Raw genomic sequence first — 22255 nt, 5'->3', positions numbered from 1 at the left:
CGTATGTATGCGTCCATGTACATGTACATGTACGTATGCATGGGAGCATAGTACCTTAAAAATGGTGTTAATTATTCTCTTTAATTATGGTTAAGGTAAAAGTGCGAAAATAATTAGTGTAACAGTAACTATTAATTATATATCCTAGCGTACACTAAATTTAGTGATATAAGAGAGGGGCTTATTTTAAAAAATAATCTAGATTATGTTTTGGTAAGTTTTACCAGTATCATTATTCCCTCTTCATATATTTTAATCCTCATTTAATTATTTTTTCTTATATGTTATAGTTAAATCATAAAAAAAATTTACATAAATACATTCTTTAAAAAAAAGGAAATGAAAGGCAAGTGAAAACTGAAAGGAAAATATATATTAAAAAAAAAAAAAAAATGCACTTAAAAGTAATTATACACATGATTTACTTCAGTGCATTAATTTCATTCAGAAAAAAAGATTTAAAAAAAAAAAAAAAGAACAAAAAAAAAATGGAAGCAAAACAAAACGAAACTAAATAAAACAGATGCACAAATCATATACACTACAAGTGAAACACACCCTGGGCTTTTTGCCTTTTTCCTTTTTCTCTGTCCTTCGGTTACGCTTCACGCTTACATGTATAACTACGTATATATTATATATGCACATACGTATTGTATGTATTTTATAGCCTGTTAAAAAAAGCACTAATAATGGCACTTGATTTTTATTTTTAAAAGGACCATATCTATATTGAAAAAACACGCTTGCTAATCTACAAAAAAAAAAAAAAAAAAACACACTCTATAGTGCTAAAATTTAATATATAGGCACTTTTGTTGAATTACATGCACATATATATACATGCATAAGTAAATACATATATATATAGGTAATACATCCATAGTTAACACACCCACAGGTAATACATCCACAGGTAATACATCCACAGGTAATACATCCACAGGTAATACATCCACAGGCAATACACCCATAGGTAATGCATCCTCAGGTAATACTCTCACAGGTAGTACATCCATAGTTATCACACCCACAGGTAATACATCCATATTGCCGTTTTTAAAAACATTGAGCACAACATATAAATGCGTTTTTCACTTATTTTATGTTAAAATATTTTCAGAAAAGAAAAAAGTATGAACAACAATACATTATAGCGTTAATTTGTGAGCAAATTAAAAATAACACCATGCACTTTTTTCATTAGCGAAATTTGAATTTGTTACTTCAAAATTTTGCGAATTTGGTGTTTTCTGACTTGTACATGTAAGTTATATTTATGCGTATGTGAAGATGTGAATAAATAAAATTTGGCAAGAATGTTTATATGGGAATATTCAAATTTTGTTCATTTCGCATTTGTACCTACCTTCATTTGCGCATGTTTATGACTGCACATGCATTAATATATATATATATATGTATTATATTTTTATATATGTATTATATTTTTATATATGTATTATATTTTTATATATGTATTATATATTTATATATTTATGTAGTATATATATATATATGTATGTGCATTTTTCCCCCTACAAAGGCTTTTGCTAAAGGGCAAAACTTTATTTTTAAAACTTCCACATTATACAAACATAATATAGAATAACCTGTAGCATAAAAAAAAAAAAAACATACGCATATGTATGTACGTATATGTACAAACATATAAATACGTACTTATGTACAAACATATAAATACGTACGTATATGTACAAACATATAAATACGTACGTTTATATATACATATATATATATATATATATGTATATGCATATACACGCCTACGTTTATACGTACTTACATAAACATATATAACACAGAATGCGAACTAGCAGCTGCGTTTTTTTGATCATTTTTTTTTTGCTCTTTTTGAGGTACGGGGGTGGAATTAAGAAAAAGAGAGGGATAAATAAAAAAAATGGAGCTTTTTTAAATAAGGGGCTAAAATATATTAACAGTAAAATCATAAGTAGAAGAAAAGAAAACTATGTAAAGATGAAAATGACAGAGAATAAAGTAAAAGGAAAAGACATAATATATGGTAATGAATGCCGTAATGAATTATTAAAAGGAATATTAACAGTGTCAGATGTAGTAAAGTTGACCTTAGGACCTAGAGGTAGAAATGTGTTATTAGAAAAAGAATATGGTAGCCCATTAATAATAAATGATGGTGTAACAATAGCAAAAAATATTAGTTTAAAAGATCGAAAAAAAAATAATGGTGTAAAATTAATGCAGGAAAGTACAAATATATCAAATGATAAAGCAGGTGATGGTACAAGTTCTACAGCTTTAATGACAGCAACAATAACTAAAAAAGGAATAGAACAAGTAAATAATAATCATAATCCTATACCAATACAAAGAGGTATACAATTAGCTTCCAAGATGATAATAGAAAAAATTAAAACGTTATCAACACCTATTAAAACATATAAAGATATACTCAACATAGCAACTATTGCAAGTAATAACGATATACATATGGGACAAATAATAGCTAATGCATATGACAAATTAGGTAAAAATGCTGCCATAATTTTAGATGATAATGCTGATATTAATGATAAATTAGAATTCACAGAAGGCTATAATTTTGATAGGGGTATTATAAATCCTTATCTTTTATATAATGAAAATAAAGACTATATTGAATACAGTAATGTTTCAACGCTAATAACGGATCAAAATATTGACAACATACAGTCTATACTACCTATTTTAGAAATTTTTGCCAAGAACAAACAACCACTCTGTATCATTGCCGATGATTTTAGCAATGAAGTCCTTCAGACTCTCATCATTAACAAGCTCAAGGGAGCCATCAAAGTGGTAATGGCACTCGGAACGGAGGCATTCAAGCAGCCGTTTAAAGTGGCGTTTAAGCAGGCGTATAGACATCCGTTTATGCAGCAACTTATGCAGCCATTTATGCAGCCATTTATGCAGCCATTTATGCAGCCATTTATGCAGCCATTTATGCAACCGTTTATATAACCGCTTATGCAAATGTTTACACTTATTTATACATAAATGAACACACTTATGTATACGCTTTTATCTCAACGTACAAAGAGAGAGAATGAGAGTGAAGAAAAAGATACATACAAATGAAAAGAGAAAGATATGCATAAATGATTAGAGAAAGATATGCATAAATGATTAGAGAAAGATATGCATAAATGATTAGAGAAAGATATGCATAAATGATTAGAGAAAGATATGCATAAATGATTATAGAATGATATACATAAATGGAGGTGCTATTTTCTTAAATAACCTTATGCCAATGTGAGAAATACTTATTCGTTTTACGCCTTTATTTTTTTTTGAGGTCTCTCTCTTTTTGTCAGTGCGTAAAATATATACCTACACATATTTTATGCGCAAAAAGTAGAGAGGGAAAAAACTAAGAAATATAAGAAATAGAATGACTCACAAAATAGTAAGGGTTATTTTCTATGGTACCCTTTCGCACATTTTCCATTCCGAAAATAGAAAATGCGCGCCTTGCGTGAGTTGCGTATAGATATATGTATTTGCGTGTATGTAGCATTGTGTCTGTTTCATTGTGCATGTTGCACTGAGCATGCATATCTTATATATCTCGCCCCTACCAAGAGCTTATTTCTCTCGCACCCCCCCCATTACACACAATTTCCATCCGTATTCACTCTGTTCCATACCATTTATTTTTTCCTATGCAGGTCCCTATAAGAGCCCCTTCATTTGGTGATAGAAGAAAGGACTACTTAAAAGATTTGTGTATTGTAACAAATAGCAAGTACATAAGTGCAGATGTTGGTCTGGACTTGAACAATTTACATAATAATATGAGCAGTTTTGATAATAATTATTTAAGTCTACTGGGTAATGCAAATACATTAATAGTAAAAAAGGATAGGACTAGTTTAATTACAAAAGAAGAATATAAAGAAAAAATAGATGAAAGAATAAAAGTTTTAAAAAAAGAGTACGATGAAACAACTTCAAAATATGATAAAGAAAAATTAAATGAACGTATAGCTGCATTGTCAGGTGGTATAGCTAAAATTCTAATTGGTGGAAATACAGAAACAGAACAGAAAGAAAGAAAATTTAAATATGAGGATGCAACAAATGCTGTGAAAAGTGCAATAGATATTGGTTATGTTCCTGGGGGAGGAGTGACCTACTTAGAAATAATTAAATCAAACTTTTTAAATGAAATACATAAAAAAATTGAAGAAGTTCAATCAGTTGGGACTCAAGAAGAGAAAAAGTATCTAGACTTAGTAGGTAATCTAGAATCAGAAATAGAATTACAAAAAATGGGAGCTAATATTGTTGTAAGCAGTTTAGATGTCATTACTAAACAAATAGCTGATAATGCTGGTGTGAATGGAGATAACGTGGTTAAAATAATTTTGAACTCAAAGGATAAATATGGTTTCGGGTATGATGTAAATACCAATAAATTTGTAAATATGGTTGAAAATGGTATTATCGACAGTACAAATGTTATTATCAGTGTTATTAAAAATAGTTGTAGTATAGCTAGTATGGTCTTAACAACTGAGTGTATGATGGTAGATAGTGAAAAAAAAAATAATAAAGGAATATTAGATTCAACTATTAATTCACCTAATTATTTACCTAAACAAAGAAGAAAAGGATACAAAAATAAACTCGAAGATGAAGATGAGGATGAAGATGACTTAGACGACGATGAAGAGGATGATGACGATGAGGAAGACGATGATGAAGAAGATGACGATGAGGAGGATGGAGACGAGGAAGAGGAAGAAGACGATGGCTACAACTACGACGAGTGAGAAGGTATTCCCGAGAAGCGCAGGCGATGATTCAGTGTGAATAAAAAAAAAAAATAAACAAATATAATAAATAAACAAATAAAATAAATAAACAAATAAAATAAATAAACAAATAAAATAAATAAACAAATAAAATAAATAAACAAATAAAATAAATAAACAAATAAATGAAAGAAGTAAAAATTTAACAACTGTGATAATAACGAAAATCGCAACAGGAACATAATAACGAATACAACCATGGGCATGTATGCCCATGAACATATTTTATCATTCTTACATGTTTATTCCACTGCCATACGTCTTTTTATTTTATTATTTTTTAGGCTAATATCGTTTATTTTGTTGTTTTCTTTTCCATTTTTTTTTTTCCTTTTTTTAATATTTTTAATTTAAGAGTAAACGTATGACGCTTACTCATCAAAATAACAAACAGCAGATGATTTAATTATTCATTTATTGCTTAATTACTGTGCAATCGTATATTTATTTATCTGCTTGCTCATTTATCAACCAGTTCTTTTTGAAGTATATATATTTAGTTATCTATTTATTTAATTATTTATTAATCTGCTATATTCACGTATGTGTACCACTTCTTATTTTATTCTACTTTATTTTACTTTATTTTACTTTAATTTATTTTAGTTTTTTTATTTATTTTTATTTTTTTAATAATTTCCAACCTTATGAAATTTTAAAGCGTTTAAAGTTTTCACGGGCTCATTTGAATGTTTTAAAATTTACTCCTTTTTTAATGCGTGTTCCATTTATGCATACTTATCTTTCTCATGTATACTTTCGCGTATAATTTTGCAACAAAAAAAAAAATAAAAATCTATGCATTCTGTATTAAACATTACGTATGTGTGCATTAGGTATGTATGTACGCATTATATGTACATAACGTATACACGCTCCGATGGGTTTCCAAAAATAATATAACATATAAAAATACAACAAAAAGAATATACTTCTTAATATTCTCTGACACAACGAGAAGTGACAAAATAAGGGAGGAACAACGTTAATTGCTTCTTTTTCTGAACTGTTCAGGTGAAATTTAAAAAATAATTAAATTAAATGTAATGAAAATAGTAAGCTATTGCAATGGAAAGCGTGTCAGTATAGGCTGACATTGAAGTCTTTTTCGTTTGCTCAGAATATATTTGTGTAATTTTTACTTTATTTTTTACGTCCCTTTTTTATCTTATTTTTTTAGGTCCATTTTTTTACCTCATATTTATACTTCATTTTTTGGCTTTTTTTTTTTTTTTTTTTTTTTTTTTTGTTTTTTTCTTAATTTGGAAAGAATCCCATGCCCAAGGCTCAAAAGCTCGCGTGTTGTGCGCCCCTGCCCGCGCCGCTCTCCTATTAGAGATGCTTTTTTTTTTCCTTCTGCTACGCTTGATAACACTATTTCTTTTGACGAAACGTAGCAAGGCATATAGCAGTGGCAGTGGCAGTAGCAGTAGCAGTAATAAGAAGCCGTGTAAACATGTAAGCAAAATTGTGCTCACTAAACTTAATAACAAGTACCGCATTAAAGAGGATATAATAAACTATAATAGGTTTAAATATGTGTACAATATAAAAAATCATCCAATACATGTAGTAACTGAGAGTTTAGTAAACTTTTTAAAAACGAGGATGCCTTTCTGCCTAGTATACAATAAATGTCCACTCTATGACAGTAATTTATGTTTCAAAGATATTTTAATAAAAGATAAAAATGATACGACATCATTGAAAAATAATTTTTACTTTTCAAGTAGTTATTTGTACATCCCCCAGGCAACCTCTTTATTTCCTTATATCTATGAGCTATTAAATGGGGTTGGGATATATCAAGGTGAGAAGAAAATCAATATAGGTGAAAAAAAGGATAAAAAAAAACATAATTGTAACAATGAGGAATATGCATGTTCGGTTAAAATGTATGATGAGGATGCAAACTTTGTTGGGAAATTGAAAAATGAAAAAAATCTTAATAAAGAGAAAAATACAAAAGGAGTAAATCTCAGTTTTGGAGAGAGTGCTTTATATAATGATGTGGAAAAAGGATATGATAAAAATTTAAATGAGAGCGAGCTTTACAATAAGAGCAGTAGCACGAACCAAGTGCCCTACACTCACTTAGACGATCTTAATAATAAGAGTATAAATTATTTTCACAATGAAAAAGACAATTTTGTTATAGTATCGAACGTTTTTCGAAAAGATAATATTGATAAACTACACTTTCCTTTTTTTACACAAATGGATGTATATATTAAAATAAAAAACGAACTAATCGACAAAAGAAAACAACTTGTTTATTTCTTATCTGACATGTTATCAAATATATTTGGACATACATATAAATGGAGAATCAAAAAAGATACTTTTGATTTTACAAAATATTCGTTGCAAGCTGAAATTTTTTATAACAACAAATGGATAGAAATTTTAGGTAGTGGAATATTAAGAAAAAAAATAATTTTTCAAAAAATTAGAAAATATGATATACATGATTATTTAGCTGTAGGATTAGGCTTAGACAGAATTGCTATGATTTTATTTGATATCAACAGGATTCGAAATCTTTATTTGTATATTTCTAATACAGAGAGAAATAGCATATCACAGAAGGGAACATCAAACCTAGAAACAGAAGAGCATGCACTAGGAAAAGGCGAACTAGAAAAAGACCAACTTGGAAAAGAACGACTAGGAAAAAACAGCAATAGGATAAAAACCACCCAGTTGTATGATGGCAAACTGTATAACAGTTCATATGTGAAAGACAACAAGTTTAGTATTGAAACAATGAGTGAAGCGAAAAATGGGCAAGGAGTAATTAGAGGAGCAGAACATAACATTTTGAACAATTCTCCAAAAAAAGAAGGCATAAAGTTAAAGGATGAGTTAAACAAAAGTTTTAAGAGAAACACACGCATGAATGAAAAAAAAAGAAATGAAGATTTTTTATATTTTATTAATTTATATAATATAAAAAACGAAGAACGACACTTGTCCTTCTATGCAAGCTCTCAGTGGAACAGCCAGATGTTTATAAAAAGTATTTATAACTTTAAAAACATAAAAAACATCAACTTTTTGAAAAATATCCTTCTCTTAGATAAGTTTTTTAACAGTAATTGCAACAGAATGAGCTACACCTACAAGTTCGTTTATGCCGCTGGGGCCAACATAAAGGTGTGCACTGCATAAAGCCGCGTACGTGTGTACCTGTGAACGGGAATACGGAATATAACTGTATATGGGTGTATGCTTGCAGCCATGCATGTATGCCCGCACTGGGGCTTACTCGCTAAATGCTAAGCGGAAAGCCTCAAGGGCAGCAACATAGTATATATGTAGAGTAGTAAACACCGTGGCATATGATGCACACAAATGCGTATATGTATATACATACATATATATACATATGTGTTAATTTGTATGTACATATATATACATATGTGTTAATTTGTATGTACATATATATACATATGTGTTAATTTGTATGTACATATATATACATATGTGTTAATTTGTATATACATATATATACATATGTGTTAATTTGTATGTACATATATATACATATGTGTTAATTTGTATATACATATATATACATATGTGTTAATTCATATATACATATATATATATATATATATATATATATATATATATATATATATATATGTATTATATATATGTGTGTTCATATATGGGTAAAAATTTCCAATCTCCTTCATTTTCATAGGAACAGCAAACTTTCAGAAATTACGTAAAGGATGTGCACGAACAGGTGGTAGAACGAATCGCAAACATGTATGATATAAGCATTAGATAAAGGAGACTTTTTTTTTTTTTTTTTTTGATCATTTAAATTTTGGTATGAAATGAACAAAAATACAGGCTTCCCTTTAAAGATGGGCCAAAGTGACAACCGACAAAATGGGTAACAAAAAAAAAAAAAAAAAAAAAAAAATCAACCTCTACTACTGCTATTGCTGCTTTTACTTCCACTGTTACTTCCTCCGCACGATGGGATACTTGAGGAAGTCCCAAGAGAATAGAAACTGCTCGAGGCCGCCAAAAATTAAGTAAATTTTTTTTTTGGGTACACTATAAAAGAATTTCATGGATAAAATGCTACCAACTTTATTTATGTTATCGAAGATGTAGAAGTTATGAAACTGTGCAATTAATTGAGAATCTATTTGTAAATTTATATTCATCTTATCCTTTTTTTTATCATCCTCTCTCCATGCGTCCGCTCTTTTATTTGTTACATCATTGTTTCGCGCATTTGCACTTGCACTAGCACCCACACTTTCGCTTGTACCTGATACATTTAGTACTCTATAAACGAAGATTTTTTTTTTTTTTGAATAAATAGCGATATATAAATCATTTCCAGTGTAGTAAAAATCAAAGAGAACAATTTTTAAGCTCTGCTTTAATGGTATTCTTGTGAAAGTGAACTCGGGGTAATAGTACTTCTTTGTGTGACAATGAGTATCTGGAATAGGTTCAGTAGTAGATGTGTTCGAGGTAAGTATATCTTTTGAGTACGCACACATTACTATTGGCCACAGGAAGGAAAAGTAAACATAACTATTGGAATGAATAAATATGATATTTTCTTGTATATACATTTTATTTATGCGTTCATCTATTTTTATCTTGCAACTAGCGAATTTTAAGTTTTCATCAAATATGAGTAAACTGTTTTCCGAAAAAATGAACATATAATACATATCATTAAGTTTTGTTGAAGCAGTAAATTTTTTCCTCCCTTTTAAAGGAAATATGGTACTATTTAACAGATCGTGATGCGTATGGCTTAACTGTATTAGTTCTGCATTTGCAATATTGTACAAGTATAAAGCGTTTTCATTTAACACAGTAAGGTATGTATCGTAATATTTGTTATGCACATGTTCATATTTTTTTTTGCTTGTAATTATTGCTTCCGTTTCACTTCGTCTTTCACATCGTCTTTTCCTTTTTTGCTGCTCCCATTCTTCACGCGTTTGTAATGAATCTTCACTGTACACTATTGATGTAACTGTGGATTCATGATATCCATTCTCACAAACCCCTTGAACATTCAACATTTCATCGTTATGATACCCCTCAAAGTTGATACAACGTTTGTCAGCTACTAAAAGCTCCTTCCTCTTCAGAAACCAGCATAAAGATATGACATTTTGGTTTTCCCTTATGGCGGGTATTATAACAGTTTCATTCCTTTTGTACCTTACTTCTTCCATTCCCGCTTCCACTCCGTTCACATCAAGTGGTTGAAAAAAAAAACCGAACAACTGGTTCTTATTAATAAAAGCTATGATAGGTAGATGGGGGTGCTTAACGAGGTATACACAAATATTCATATTCTTGTAATAGATAGGTTTTAAGAAAAAAGCAGTTTTATATCTTTTTAGGTCTATATTATATACGTTTTCATTTCCTAAGGAAAATAAAATATTGGTACGAGCGCATAATATATGATAGACCCAAGCACTTAATGTGAACGTTTTATAAATAATATTATTTTCATTTATCAGATATAAACAGTAATATTTTTCCGAGTCATATACATATAAATATTCTTTTTTACTTAAAGTAAAATAAAACAAATAAAAAATACATTTACAGCGTAGATTAAAACAGTTTATCATTTTATTTTCCCTTATATTGTATACATAAATCATTCCTTTGCCTTTCGATATATATATATTACTGTCCTTTGCACTGAAATAAACGCATATATAATTCTTTTGTTCCTTTTCGATTTTCTCCCAAATGGGCCCCCCATCTTGTCGTCCTTGAGGCTTCTGCTGTTGTTGCTGCCGTTTCTGTTGGAACTTCTGCTTCTGTCCTTGTTGTTCCTCTTCTTCTTCTTCTTCCTCCTCCTCCTCCTCTGCTTCAACTGCATGGATTCGCGCAACTCCATCTGCTTTACAGTAAACTCCTACCCCTCCTCCGTCGTTATAATAACAGTTGCTAGAAGCGAACTTATTGTTTCTTACAACAACATCCCCATACAATTGCATCAAGTTAGAGTTAACTGCTTCGCTCTTAACCGAACTGCTATTACCCCTCTCTAGGGAATGCTGAGCACTCAACTCGATATGTAGTAATTCTTCTCTTTTATTAATATTAAAAATTTTTACATAAGATTTAGTAGAAAAAGACAAATAATTTTCTTCTAAATCATAATTAAATGTTGAAGTGAGACTAAATATTTTGTCCTCCCCCAAATTTACAACAAAATATATTTCAAATATATAAAAATTAATTATATGAATTTTGTCTTTATATGCTACAAAAATGTAGCAATTATTTTTAATTTTTTGCAATAAATCGTTTATACTTTTTATCTTAAAATATTCTTTTACATTCGTTTCGATGAAAACAATTTTTTCATTTTTATTTAATATCTTTTTTATTTTTACTTTTTTCTGAGGGATGAACAAGTACACACACCCTTCACTATCTCCATATATAAGGGCATAAAAAACGCTCTTCAAAATATCACTTCCGCTATCACCTCCACTACCACTTCCGCTACCACTTCCGCTATCACCTCCACTATCACTGCCACTTCCAGCGCGGGTCCATATCTCTTGTAACAGCTCAAAGCAGTACCTGTTCTTCTGCTCAATTTTCTTCTCCACGTTGTCCATATTCACTACCTTAATATTTCCTTCATACACATCATTCTGTAATTTATTATATAAACTATTTTTTCTATTTATGTACAGGAAATTAAAATGCATGCTCGTTATTTGTTCTTTCTCACAGAAACTTAAAACGGATATGTTATTTTCAACATCATATAAATGTATTTCATTCTTTTCGTTGTAACAAAACAGATGATAATTTGTTTTTCGCCCTGGTGATACATGCATTGATTTGTTTTCCATCTCCACTACCTCCACCTGCATCCCCTCTTCTTTTCCTTTTTTTTCCCCTTCCTTGTCTCCCTTTTCATTTGTAAAAGCAGTAGAGGGTGGAAAGGAAAAAGGTCTTTTGCTGAAATAAGCTAATTCCAAAAGTTGTCCAATTTCGATGTAAAATAAACATGATAAAACTTTCTTATCATTGAACATACTAATGCTTAATATTTCATTTTTACGAATTCTTCTTATAATAACACTATGTTTATGAACTGAACATGTTACATAATCTTTTATTCTAACATTGTAAGTATTGCCATAGTCATATTTAAAAAGAGGTATGGGAGGTGAAAACACCCCGTTGAACCAAAATAAAGAAGGGAACAACAAAATATTCTTTAAATCATTTTTTTTCTTTTTTTTAATTATATCATTTTTACTTAAGTTCAAATCGTACTTGCTCAAATTTTCGTATTTCTTACTATTGAGCATTTTTTTAAGCCGTTCCGCTTTTTAATAAAAGGGGAAAAAAAAGAAAATAAAAAAATAAAAATAAAATAAAAAAAATAAAAATAAAAATAAAAAATAAAAAAAAAAAAAATAAAAAATAAAAAAAATAAAAAAAATAAAATAAAAAAAATAAAAAATAAAATAAAAAAAATAAAAAATAAAATAAAAAAAATAAAAAATAAAATAAAATTGGACGTTCGGTCCTTCAAGTATCTGCATATTCCCCTCTAAAAGGAAATAAAAGCGAAAAACGCGAAACAGGAAGAGAAGCGGAAAGAGATACAGTAAAATTGGTAGTAACTGTAAAAATAGCAGTAACAGTAACGTCAACAGCTACTATTACAGTTACAGCGACTGTATGGGCAATTTCTACAAATCCATCAGTTCATGGCACAATGCAGCTAATTGTATAAAATTATAAATGAAAAAAAAAAAAAAAAAAAAAAATTGTACAAAAATAAAACCTGAGCCTGTAACCTTTTTCTTCCCAATGGAACGAAACAAAGAAATGAAAGTAAATAATGTCAAATAATGCGAACAAATGAGAAATTATGCGAAAAAATTGAGGTGTAATAGAATTACAGTTCTCGCTATTTATATGACACAACCACCATTTTTTGAAAAATATATAGAAAACAACTTTTGGTGCAAAACAAAAAACAGTGTATTCCTGTTGACGTTTTGTAATGTGTGCAGTTGGGGACCTAATTTTTTCCTTTATTGTTATATGTTCTTTTTTTGTCCTTTTATTTTATTTTTGTCCTTTTATTTTATTTTTGTCCTTTTATTTTATTTTTGTCCTTTTATTTTATTTCTATCATTTTATTTTATTTCTATCATTTTATTTTATTTCTATCATTTTATTATTTTTTTTGTTTTCCCCCTTTTAAGGTACCCTACGTGAAATTAATATCACTATTGCGTAAATTTAAAAATGAACTTAGTAAAAAGTTCAAATACCAACAAATTAAATTGCCAAAAAAAAGTGCTCCCCTTCTTTGTCATATATTAATTGCTTATAGTAAATCATAAAAATAAAAATGAAAACTTAAACAAGTCCAAAGCTAGAAGGTATTTCAATCGGTATATATACATATGTGCGCATATATAATTACTCTGTACACAGTGAACATATGAGGGGAACTAAAGAAAATTTTTTTGCGCTTCCTTATGTGCTTATTTTTAACATATTTTAAAACATGAGTTTTTAATGTATGCTTCAAATAGGATTAAATAAAAGTTTATACATAAATATAAGTATATATATACACGTATATATTTATTTATATAGTTTGCTCTAAGAAATATAAGGAAATATGATATTTTATTTTACTTTATATTACATTATTCCAATTTTGCAACTCCATAAAAATGAACTACATATATACTTCTTTTTGATGAAAAGGAAAAAATAATTTTGAATTTTGAATTAACTTCAATGTGCCTTATTTTTTAAGATAAAAATCTTTTTAAAATTAAAACTTTAAAAAAAAAAAAAAAAATTTTAAGTTTTTGAATATTAGGATAATAAAAACGAATTACGTTTTAATAAAAAAAAAACTGCGTAGGAAAAATAGGAAACACATTTATTCACTCGAGTTAAATATGTTAATGGCTATGTATACATACATACACATTACACATATATGCATATATATACGCACTTTTCCCTCTGAATAATGCGTTATACATTATATCAATTTTTTTAATTTTATAAAAATATTTAAACAATATTTATCTAAACAATATGTATTTAAATGATATATACGTAAATAACATTATATTTAAATAACAAAGGTGTGCATGTGTATTAATAACAATTTCAAATATCTTCTGTGCGTGTTAAAAATAAAAAAAAAAATTAAAAAGAAAAGAAAAAAAAATACGAAAATGCGTACAATTTACACATATACAACACAGACATATATATTACAAATGTTTATATACATACCATATGTAATCACACGTATTCAACATGAGAAAACACTGCTTTTATTGTTAACTCCTTTTCAAATGACCAGGACAGTTAAAAATAAACTTTAATAACGATCAAACTATTTTTTACGGCTTTTCCCGCTTTTCTACTCTTCTTCTTTTATCAATGTGCATATATGAACGACGTACTGATTTACATCGTGTTTTTCCCATTCACTCTTCCGCTCGTGAAATTTGTTGTCAAAAAAAAAAAAAAAAAAAAAAAAAAAATGGCATAAGGAATATGGAATAAAAGGAAGTGGTATTATTAAAAAAAATAAAAAAGGTAATCGACATGGTACGTGTGTAAAAGTAGCATAAAAAAAAAAAAAAAAATTTTAAAAAAAGTTAACATATTTATCTGAAAAATTCTGATTATTCTCAACACGCGGTGTGTGAAAAGGGTAGTTCAAAAAACTTTTATTGTTGCTACTATTACTACTATAACCATTACTACTGCTATTACTATTATTCTTGTCCTCCTTGTTATTATTCAATTCCATACCACACTCTTCCCCTCCTGATTCTCTCGCCATCTTTTCCTCTTTTTTTTTTATTTCACAAAAATTTTCATCATATTTATTTCCAGTGCTACTACCAAATGCATTATTCAATGATAGTTCATTCATGTATGCTTTTGGTTTCACGCTGTTTCTATATATGGTAGATGGATTGCCATTATTATTGATGTTATGACTACTACTACCACTACGACCATTACTACCATTTCTGTTAATATTATTAACATGTTTCAATGTACTGTAACTGTCGTTAATGGACGTAACATCCATGTTTAACGATATATTGTTACCACTACTGCTGCTAGTACTGCTACTGTTATTGTTGTTTCCTTGGTTAATATTAACGTTATTATGTACACCACCACTACTGCTATTTTCAACTCCTTGCACTGCCGTTGCTTGTTCCATTGCACTGTTATAATAGGTAAACACGTTTTTTCCATTCTTCTTAATATTACCAGTGCCATTACCAATGCTATTACTATCATATAAATTAGACTTGTCGTCCTTGGCAAAATAGTTGTTATACCCATCCGACATAACAACTGCCGCACCATCAGCACTTCCACTCCCCAACACTACTTTGTTACTATTACTATTATTAGTATTGGTATTACTTACTATATTTGCACTGGAATAGGCAAACTCGTTTTCATTAAAATTCATTTCATCCTTTGAGTGCCGCTGATGGTGAGGCTTGCATTCCTGCTGTTGTTCCTCCTCCCCTTCACTCTTGTTCATCATCATATAATTTGATTCTTTCTTCACATTGCTCATGTGCATCTTTTCATATTCCCTTGTCTTCACATCACCATTACTCCTACTACTGTTATTGCTACTGCTGTAACTACGGTTATTCCTATTCCTATTGCTACTACTACTGCTAGAGCTACTACCATCACTATAACCACGGTTACAGTTATTACCATCCACTTCTCTATTTCCCCCTTTCAATAAGTCTTCATTAATACAACTATTAAGCGTGTTGAATGATTTCGAATTCGGTGGTCTATGCATATGACTTACATTTCTCACAAGCGATTTGTTTACCTGAGGACTCTCCTCCTCCTCCTCCTCTTCCTCATAGTCCATATCTGTGTCATTAATAAAATCGATATTTATTAAATTTTTTAAATCATCCTTCAGTTCGTCATTCTGCGTATATTTTTCGGTCATTAGTTCTGCACTACACTTCTTACTAACACTGCTGTTGTTAATATTGATACTACTACTACAACTACTACTACCATTCAAATTTCCCATGTTGGCCATATTGCTCATATTGTTAACGCTGTTAATACTACTAATATTGCTGTGTGCTTTCATAAGCCCAATACCATGAATGCTTGCATCATTCACCATACTACTTCCTCCATTATTGGTATTATTCCTACAACTATTACCACCACTGTTGTTAAAGCCATTACAGCTTCTGCTACTAGTACAACTATCATTTCCATTATTATTTACAGAAAAATTAATAGCATTCGAATTAGCACTTCCACTTCCAATAACATTACAATTAGCATTACTACTATTACCACTATTATTACCACTAGTAGTGTTTGCAGAATTACTACCCAAGTAACAGCCTTTAAAATTTCTTAAAGTACTTTTGTCTTTACTACTATTTGTAGGGTCTATATTATGGCTATTACCAAAGTGATTTATGCTTGCGCTCATATTTGGAGTACCTCTAGTAGAATTGTTACTACTATTATTGCTGCTATTATTGCTACCATTATTGCTTTCATTATTACTTCCACTTACATTGTTCATTGTGCTATTCAAATTACTACTAACGTCTCTAATACCACTAACACTACTAGCACTGCCAATAACACCATTATGGTTGCTTCTATTTATGCCACTGTTAAAGGAAAAAATATGATCATTCAAAGAATTTACATTAGTACAGGCATTATTGGAAAATGAAGCATAATGAGTCGGCTTTTTAAAACCATAAGTTCCATTCTGTATAAAATCTTTATTCATAGTATGTATAGTATTTGTATTTAAAAAATTTGAGTTCACCAAATGGGGTCCTGCTCCTCCTCCAACACATCTATTATTTATACCACTACTTTTATTATTCTTCAAAGCATAAACATTCCTTGAAGAATTTCTAGGAGTAAACATTGTACAACTATGATTAATATTATAATTTAATTTGTTCATATTTACTCCTTTATTATTCATACATACAACTCCTGGTACGTTTGAACTATTATGATATCCACTTCCACTCATACTTCCGCCTCCTATATTACCACCTATGTTACCGCTTACACTGCCAAAATTTGCACTCATGCTGCCTCCCACATAACCACTACTAATATTATTTCCAATCTTGGGCCCTAAAAACACCTTGGTGGTATTAGTGGTGTTACTACTATTATTATCCTTTATATTATGGGCAGCATTCTTTATACTATCATTACTGTAATTTCCATTCATTATGTTATCGATATTATTAATATTATTAATATTACTATTATTTATATTATTTATATTATTTATATTATTATTACTATTACTACTAGTATTTCCATTAGTATTCATAATGCTGCTGCTATTACCGCTATTATTCTTACTTAATAAACCATTTGACATCAATACTGGTGTGGCAGTGGTAGTAGTCGTAGCACTAGTAGTGCCAGCAGTTGTAGTACTATTATTGTTTGCTGTAAATGCAAGAGCTCCATTCATAAGATTCGTCCGGCAGCTCATATTGTTACTACTTCTACTATTGTTATGACTATCCATGTTCAGAATCATGTTACTATTACTATTACTATTACAACTTTCAATACCTCCACCTACCACTGCAACACCTCCTCCTCCTACACCAGCTATGCTGTTCATCTCCCCCATCATCAAACCACTACTACTAATCATATTGTTGTTTCCGTACTCAGTATGTATCATACTGTTACTCCCCTTCATCATAATTCTTGGAAAACTTTTTTTGTTTTCGTTCATTTTCCTTATCGTCATCATACCACTACTGCTACTAGTAGGCAGACCACCACCAGCACCAGCACCACTGTTGTTGTTATTCATCATTCCCGCTCTATTATTCTGCATAACAATGTGTTTGTTGTATGTATCATAGTGAAAATTTATTTTTTCCATTTTTTCAAGCGCACTGTTGTTACCACTACTACTAACGTTGTTATGATTACTAATACTACTACCAATGTTGTTATTGTTATTGTTACTGCTGCTGTTGTTATTGTTGACATCCTCACATAGATTATAATTATCCTTAAACAGAAACAGGTCATGATAATTTTTGTTAAATTTTTTTATTTTTTTAAATTCCGCAGCAGAGGATCTAGGCACAGCTCTTTCGATTCTTAGATCTCGCACAGATATACTACTTCTCAATGGAATATTAAAAAAATTAAACATATCTTCTTTCCATTTATCTGGAGTATTTTTGTATGCTTTTAAAAATTTATTCATACAACCTAATGTTCGAAACTTTATTTTAATATGTGATCCTTTAGGTGGGTGGAAATAAATATTATCTATTTCATCATAACCCATTAATCTTAATATATACAACATTTGCTCCTTTGCTTCAATATACTCTGCTAGCTTATTTCTTTCAGCTGAATTTTTTGGTAATTCTAACGGGTACTGGCATCTTGCACTTTTCGGCACCCATGAAATATAAACCATCATATCACTGAAATAATCATTTGTCGAGTTGTTATTGTTATTATGGTGGTTTCCACTTGAGCTGTTTCCATTGGTCAAATGGCTATTAGCACCGTCATGCCCACCACTACTAGCGTTTCCGCCAGTATTACCGCTAACATTACCGCTAACATTACCGCTTACATTACCGCTTACATTACCGCTAACATTACCGCTGATATTCCCATTTGCACACTCGTAAAGCGCATTTTTCGACAGGGGTTTCTCTAAGATTATGCCTCCCCCACTACAGTGCTCCAAGTTATTAATAATTTTTTTTTTACATAGTTTTTCCTTGAATTTCTTATCAATCAATGATGAAGATTCCGTTAAGCACGTGGACAAGCTAATTTGCGTTTCGTTGTTTTCTTTACGAACATAATTTGTCATTGCCTTTTTATTTAAATTTAACTTGTTTATTTTATTTCCTTTATTATTTCCATTACTCATTGTGCTTAAATTTGTTTTACGTCCATATTGTACACGCTCCTCGTCCTCCTGCTGAACATTGTTGTTATCATTATTGATGTTCACATCCTCCTCATTGTCAATTCCCTCATCTTGAGTTTCTCGCTTAACATTCACATGGTTGTAATGACGACTCCTGCTGCTGCTGCTGTTTCCGCTATTCATGCCGCTACCGCCGCTTCTATTTTCATTAGCATTGTCACAGCTGTACGTGGCATTGGCTGTGTTCAGGAATAGCATAAGACTATTCATATTTCTTAATCTCTTTACAACCATACTGCTGCTAGTTTTATTGATACTACTAGCACTACCACTACTGACGTTGCCTTCTTCATCATCCTGCTCATCTACTGCATAAAACATAATACTCTTGTACACCTCCTCCAACATATTTATTACTTGCTTTCTACATAAAATTAAACATATCATATGAACATTTCGATTTGTTACTATGTTATCTTCAAAATTTACGTCATAATATTCACCATTTAATTTTTTTTTTAAAAAATCAAAAAACGAATTTTTTATCTCATTTAACAATGCATCATTCGTATTTAACAGAATGCTATTCTTTTCATTTTTGCCATTTTTTAAAAATGAATATATTAAATTACTATTTTCTTTTAATTTCTCTATTTCTTCTTTTAATAATAACTTAACATCCTTATTTGTCATATTTACATGTTCTAAATTTTCTAACATACAACTGTATAGATCATTATATAAAAGGAACAAATTGTTCGCTTCATCACCATATAGCTCCTCATTCCTTCTTATTTCTTTAATTAATTTTTCCATTCGATCTAACTCATGCACATATATTTTTTCTACCTCGAGCTCATTATTGCCACAACCGTCGTTTCTACTACTGCTACTAATATTACTGCCACTTCCACTGCTGCTTCCGCTACTACGACTATTACTACTACGGCTTCTACTATTATTGGTACTTACACTATTGGCATGATGATTTTCTTTCTTCAATTCACTTGACTGGTTCACCTCCTTTTCATCATATTCTCGTGCATCTTTTCTATTAACACCATCCACCACCACACTATTATTATTACTAGCAGCAGTACATTCTTCACCAATTAGCTCTTCTGCACGTTGTTCACTATTGTGTTCACTACTCCATTCACTACCATGTTTACTATCCCGTTCGTCTTTGTCCTTCATTTCCTCAGTTAACTCTTCTTTTTTGCTAACTTCTACTTTGCTTACATTTACCTTTTCACAAACTAGGTCTATTCCGGCTTCTTTCTCTGTAACTTCACTCTTTTTCACTTCCACTTTTGCTTCCACTTTTGCTTCCTTTTTTTCCTCTTTTTTTGCTTCCATTTTTGAATTTTCATTTTCACTTTTACTTTTTTTTATTTCTTCACCTACACCTCCTTTCTTGTCATCATTACGACTTACATTACTATTTGCATTTTCCTCATCTTCCCCTGTAACCTTCGGCTTTATTTTTTTTAAATTATTTAAACGATCTAATAAATTAAATAAGTAACCACTCCCTCCTCCTCCACTGCTACTACTACTTCCACCTCCACTTTTCAACGTTTCTTCATTCTTACTATTACTATCTCTCTTATCATTCTGCTCAACGACATTCCCTTTCTTCTTGCACCCGTCTTCTTTTCGTGCATCTTTACCCCCTTCAACTTTCACTTCCTCCATTATATTAATTCTTGTTAAATTATACTATAATATTATGCACTCGAGTTAATATATATATATATATATATATATATATATATATATGCTTACACTTGTTAATTTACTTGTTTATACACACTACCAAATGAAACACGCGCATATGAACAAATTATAAAAAAAATTTTCAAAAAAAAGGGTAAATGAAATGCTAACTAAAATGTTAAAAAAAAAAAAAAAAAAAGGATTAAAAGGGGTTAACATAAAATATGATCAATATTATCTAATAAAATATTCTTCTAAAAAGGAATAAAAGGAATTTTAATAAAATGCAGCGACAATGTTGCTAATGCTGCTACATATACGTGACATACATTTATATAACTGCATATGCAAATGTGTATATCATATGTACAATATATATATACATAACTTATTTTCAAGTTTTACCATACACATATATATTTATACATATAAAAATATATACCATTACAAAATAATAATACGATTCTACAATTTTCATATATATATATATATATATATATTAAAAAAAAGGGAGAAAAAAGTATGACTTGTCAATACGTCGATTGGTAGATTCACCGACTGACTGCACTAGTCTGTTCATTAACTAAATAACTGAATTAAATAGTGATTCAATAATATAATTAATTCCTAACTGAATTAATGAATAGATGGGGAGAAGAGGTAGAAAATTTACAAAATATATATGGTTATAAAAAAAATATATATACATACTTATAAATATATATATATATATATATATATACATACTTATAAATATATATATATATATATATGCATTTATATACGAATAATACTACCATACATACAATGCATATGTTTATATACATATATAGGGAGAATACAATTAAGATGGGGTAAAAAAAAAAAAAAAAAAACTAAAAATTAAAGTATGTATTTATTTTACATATAATAAAATGTAAAAAAGGTATCCTTTTTTATAATCAGAAAAAAATTAAATATTCTTATTTTTTATTAATTTTCCATATGTACAATATGTATACATACACATAATAAATAAATATATATATATAATAATCACGATGATCATATAGGATGAAAAAAATAATGCTTACTTCATAACTTTTTGTTATTTGATTGTTACGTCTTTTTAACACCACCTTGTGAATGCGTTACGAGCATATACACAGATATACACGGTATAAATAAATAAATAAATATATATATATATATATGATATAAAAAATATACAACACTGTATGTGCATACACATATACGCAAGTTGCTGATATATATATATAATTATATGTATTGTATATAAAACATCAGAATATAAAAAAATATATATTTTTTTCTTTCTTTTTTCTTTTTTCTTTTTTTTTTTTTTTATAACAGTAATAAATGTGGCATGAGAGAAAAAAAAAGGGAAAATTTATTTCGCAAAAAATAAAAGTCAAACTGCACAATGCAAGGACAACTTCAAATAGACTAACAATTTTGTATAGTTTAATAAATTCTGTAGATATAACTGCAAATAAACTTAAACAAAAAATAATAATTCTGTATTATTTTTATGTGTGTAACTTACATATTTTTCGTCCCTTTTTCGTTCTATATTTTGTTCTAGTTAATTTTATTAATACAATTTTTTTTTTTTTTCCCTTACATAAACATTCATTAATAAATTTGTTATTTAAAA

General features: G+C 29.3%; 4 protein-coding genes across 4 annotated transcripts; 2 read left to right on the top strand and 2 right to left on the bottom strand.

Annotated features, from left to right (window-relative positions):
* Positions 1-1827: 1827 nt before the first annotated feature.
* Positions 1828-4823, top strand: CPN60 (60 kDa chaperonin, putative; the record flags this gene model as incomplete). Its single annotated transcript, XM_029008249.1, has 2 exons — positions 1828-2841; positions 3717-4823. 2 exons carry the CDS (start codon positions 1828-1830, stop codon positions 4821-4823), a joined length of 2121 nt encoding a protein of 706 aa, XP_028864557.1.
* Positions 4824-6203: 1380 nt separating this feature from the next.
* Positions 6204-8664, top strand: PmUG01_14066300 (phenylalanine--tRNA ligase, putative; the record flags this gene model as incomplete). The annotated part of the gene is made up of 2 exons (XM_029008248.1): positions 6204-8021; positions 8575-8664. The coding sequence occupies 2 exons, from the start codon at positions 6204-6206 to the stop codon at positions 8662-8664; spliced, it is 1908 nt and encodes a 635-aa protein (XP_028864556.1).
* A 178-nt stretch (positions 8665-8842) lies between these two features.
* Positions 8843-12211, bottom strand: PmUG01_14066200 (conserved Plasmodium protein, unknown function; the record flags this gene model as incomplete). The annotated part of the gene is made up of 1 exon (XM_029008247.1): positions 8843-12211. One exon carries the CDS (start codon positions 12209-12211, stop codon positions 8843-8845), a length of 3369 nt encoding a protein of 1122 aa, XP_028864555.1.
* Positions 12212-14541: 2330 nt separating this feature from the next.
* On the bottom strand, positions 14542-20577 carry PmUG01_14066100 (asparagine-rich protein, putative; the record flags this gene model as incomplete). Its single annotated transcript, XM_029008246.1, has 1 exon — positions 14542-20577. The coding sequence occupies one exon, from the start codon at positions 20575-20577 to the stop codon at positions 14542-14544; it is 6036 nt and encodes a 2011-aa protein (XP_028864554.1).
* Between the last annotated feature and the right edge of the window lie 1678 nt (positions 20578-22255).

Source organism: Plasmodium malariae, assembly GCF_900090045.1.
Source record: "Plasmodium malariae genome assembly, chromosome: 14".
Lineage (NCBI taxonomy): Eukaryota > Apicomplexa > Aconoidasida > Haemosporida > Plasmodiidae > Plasmodium > Plasmodium malariae.
This window is presented reverse-complemented; position numbering and strand designations above follow the sequence as displayed.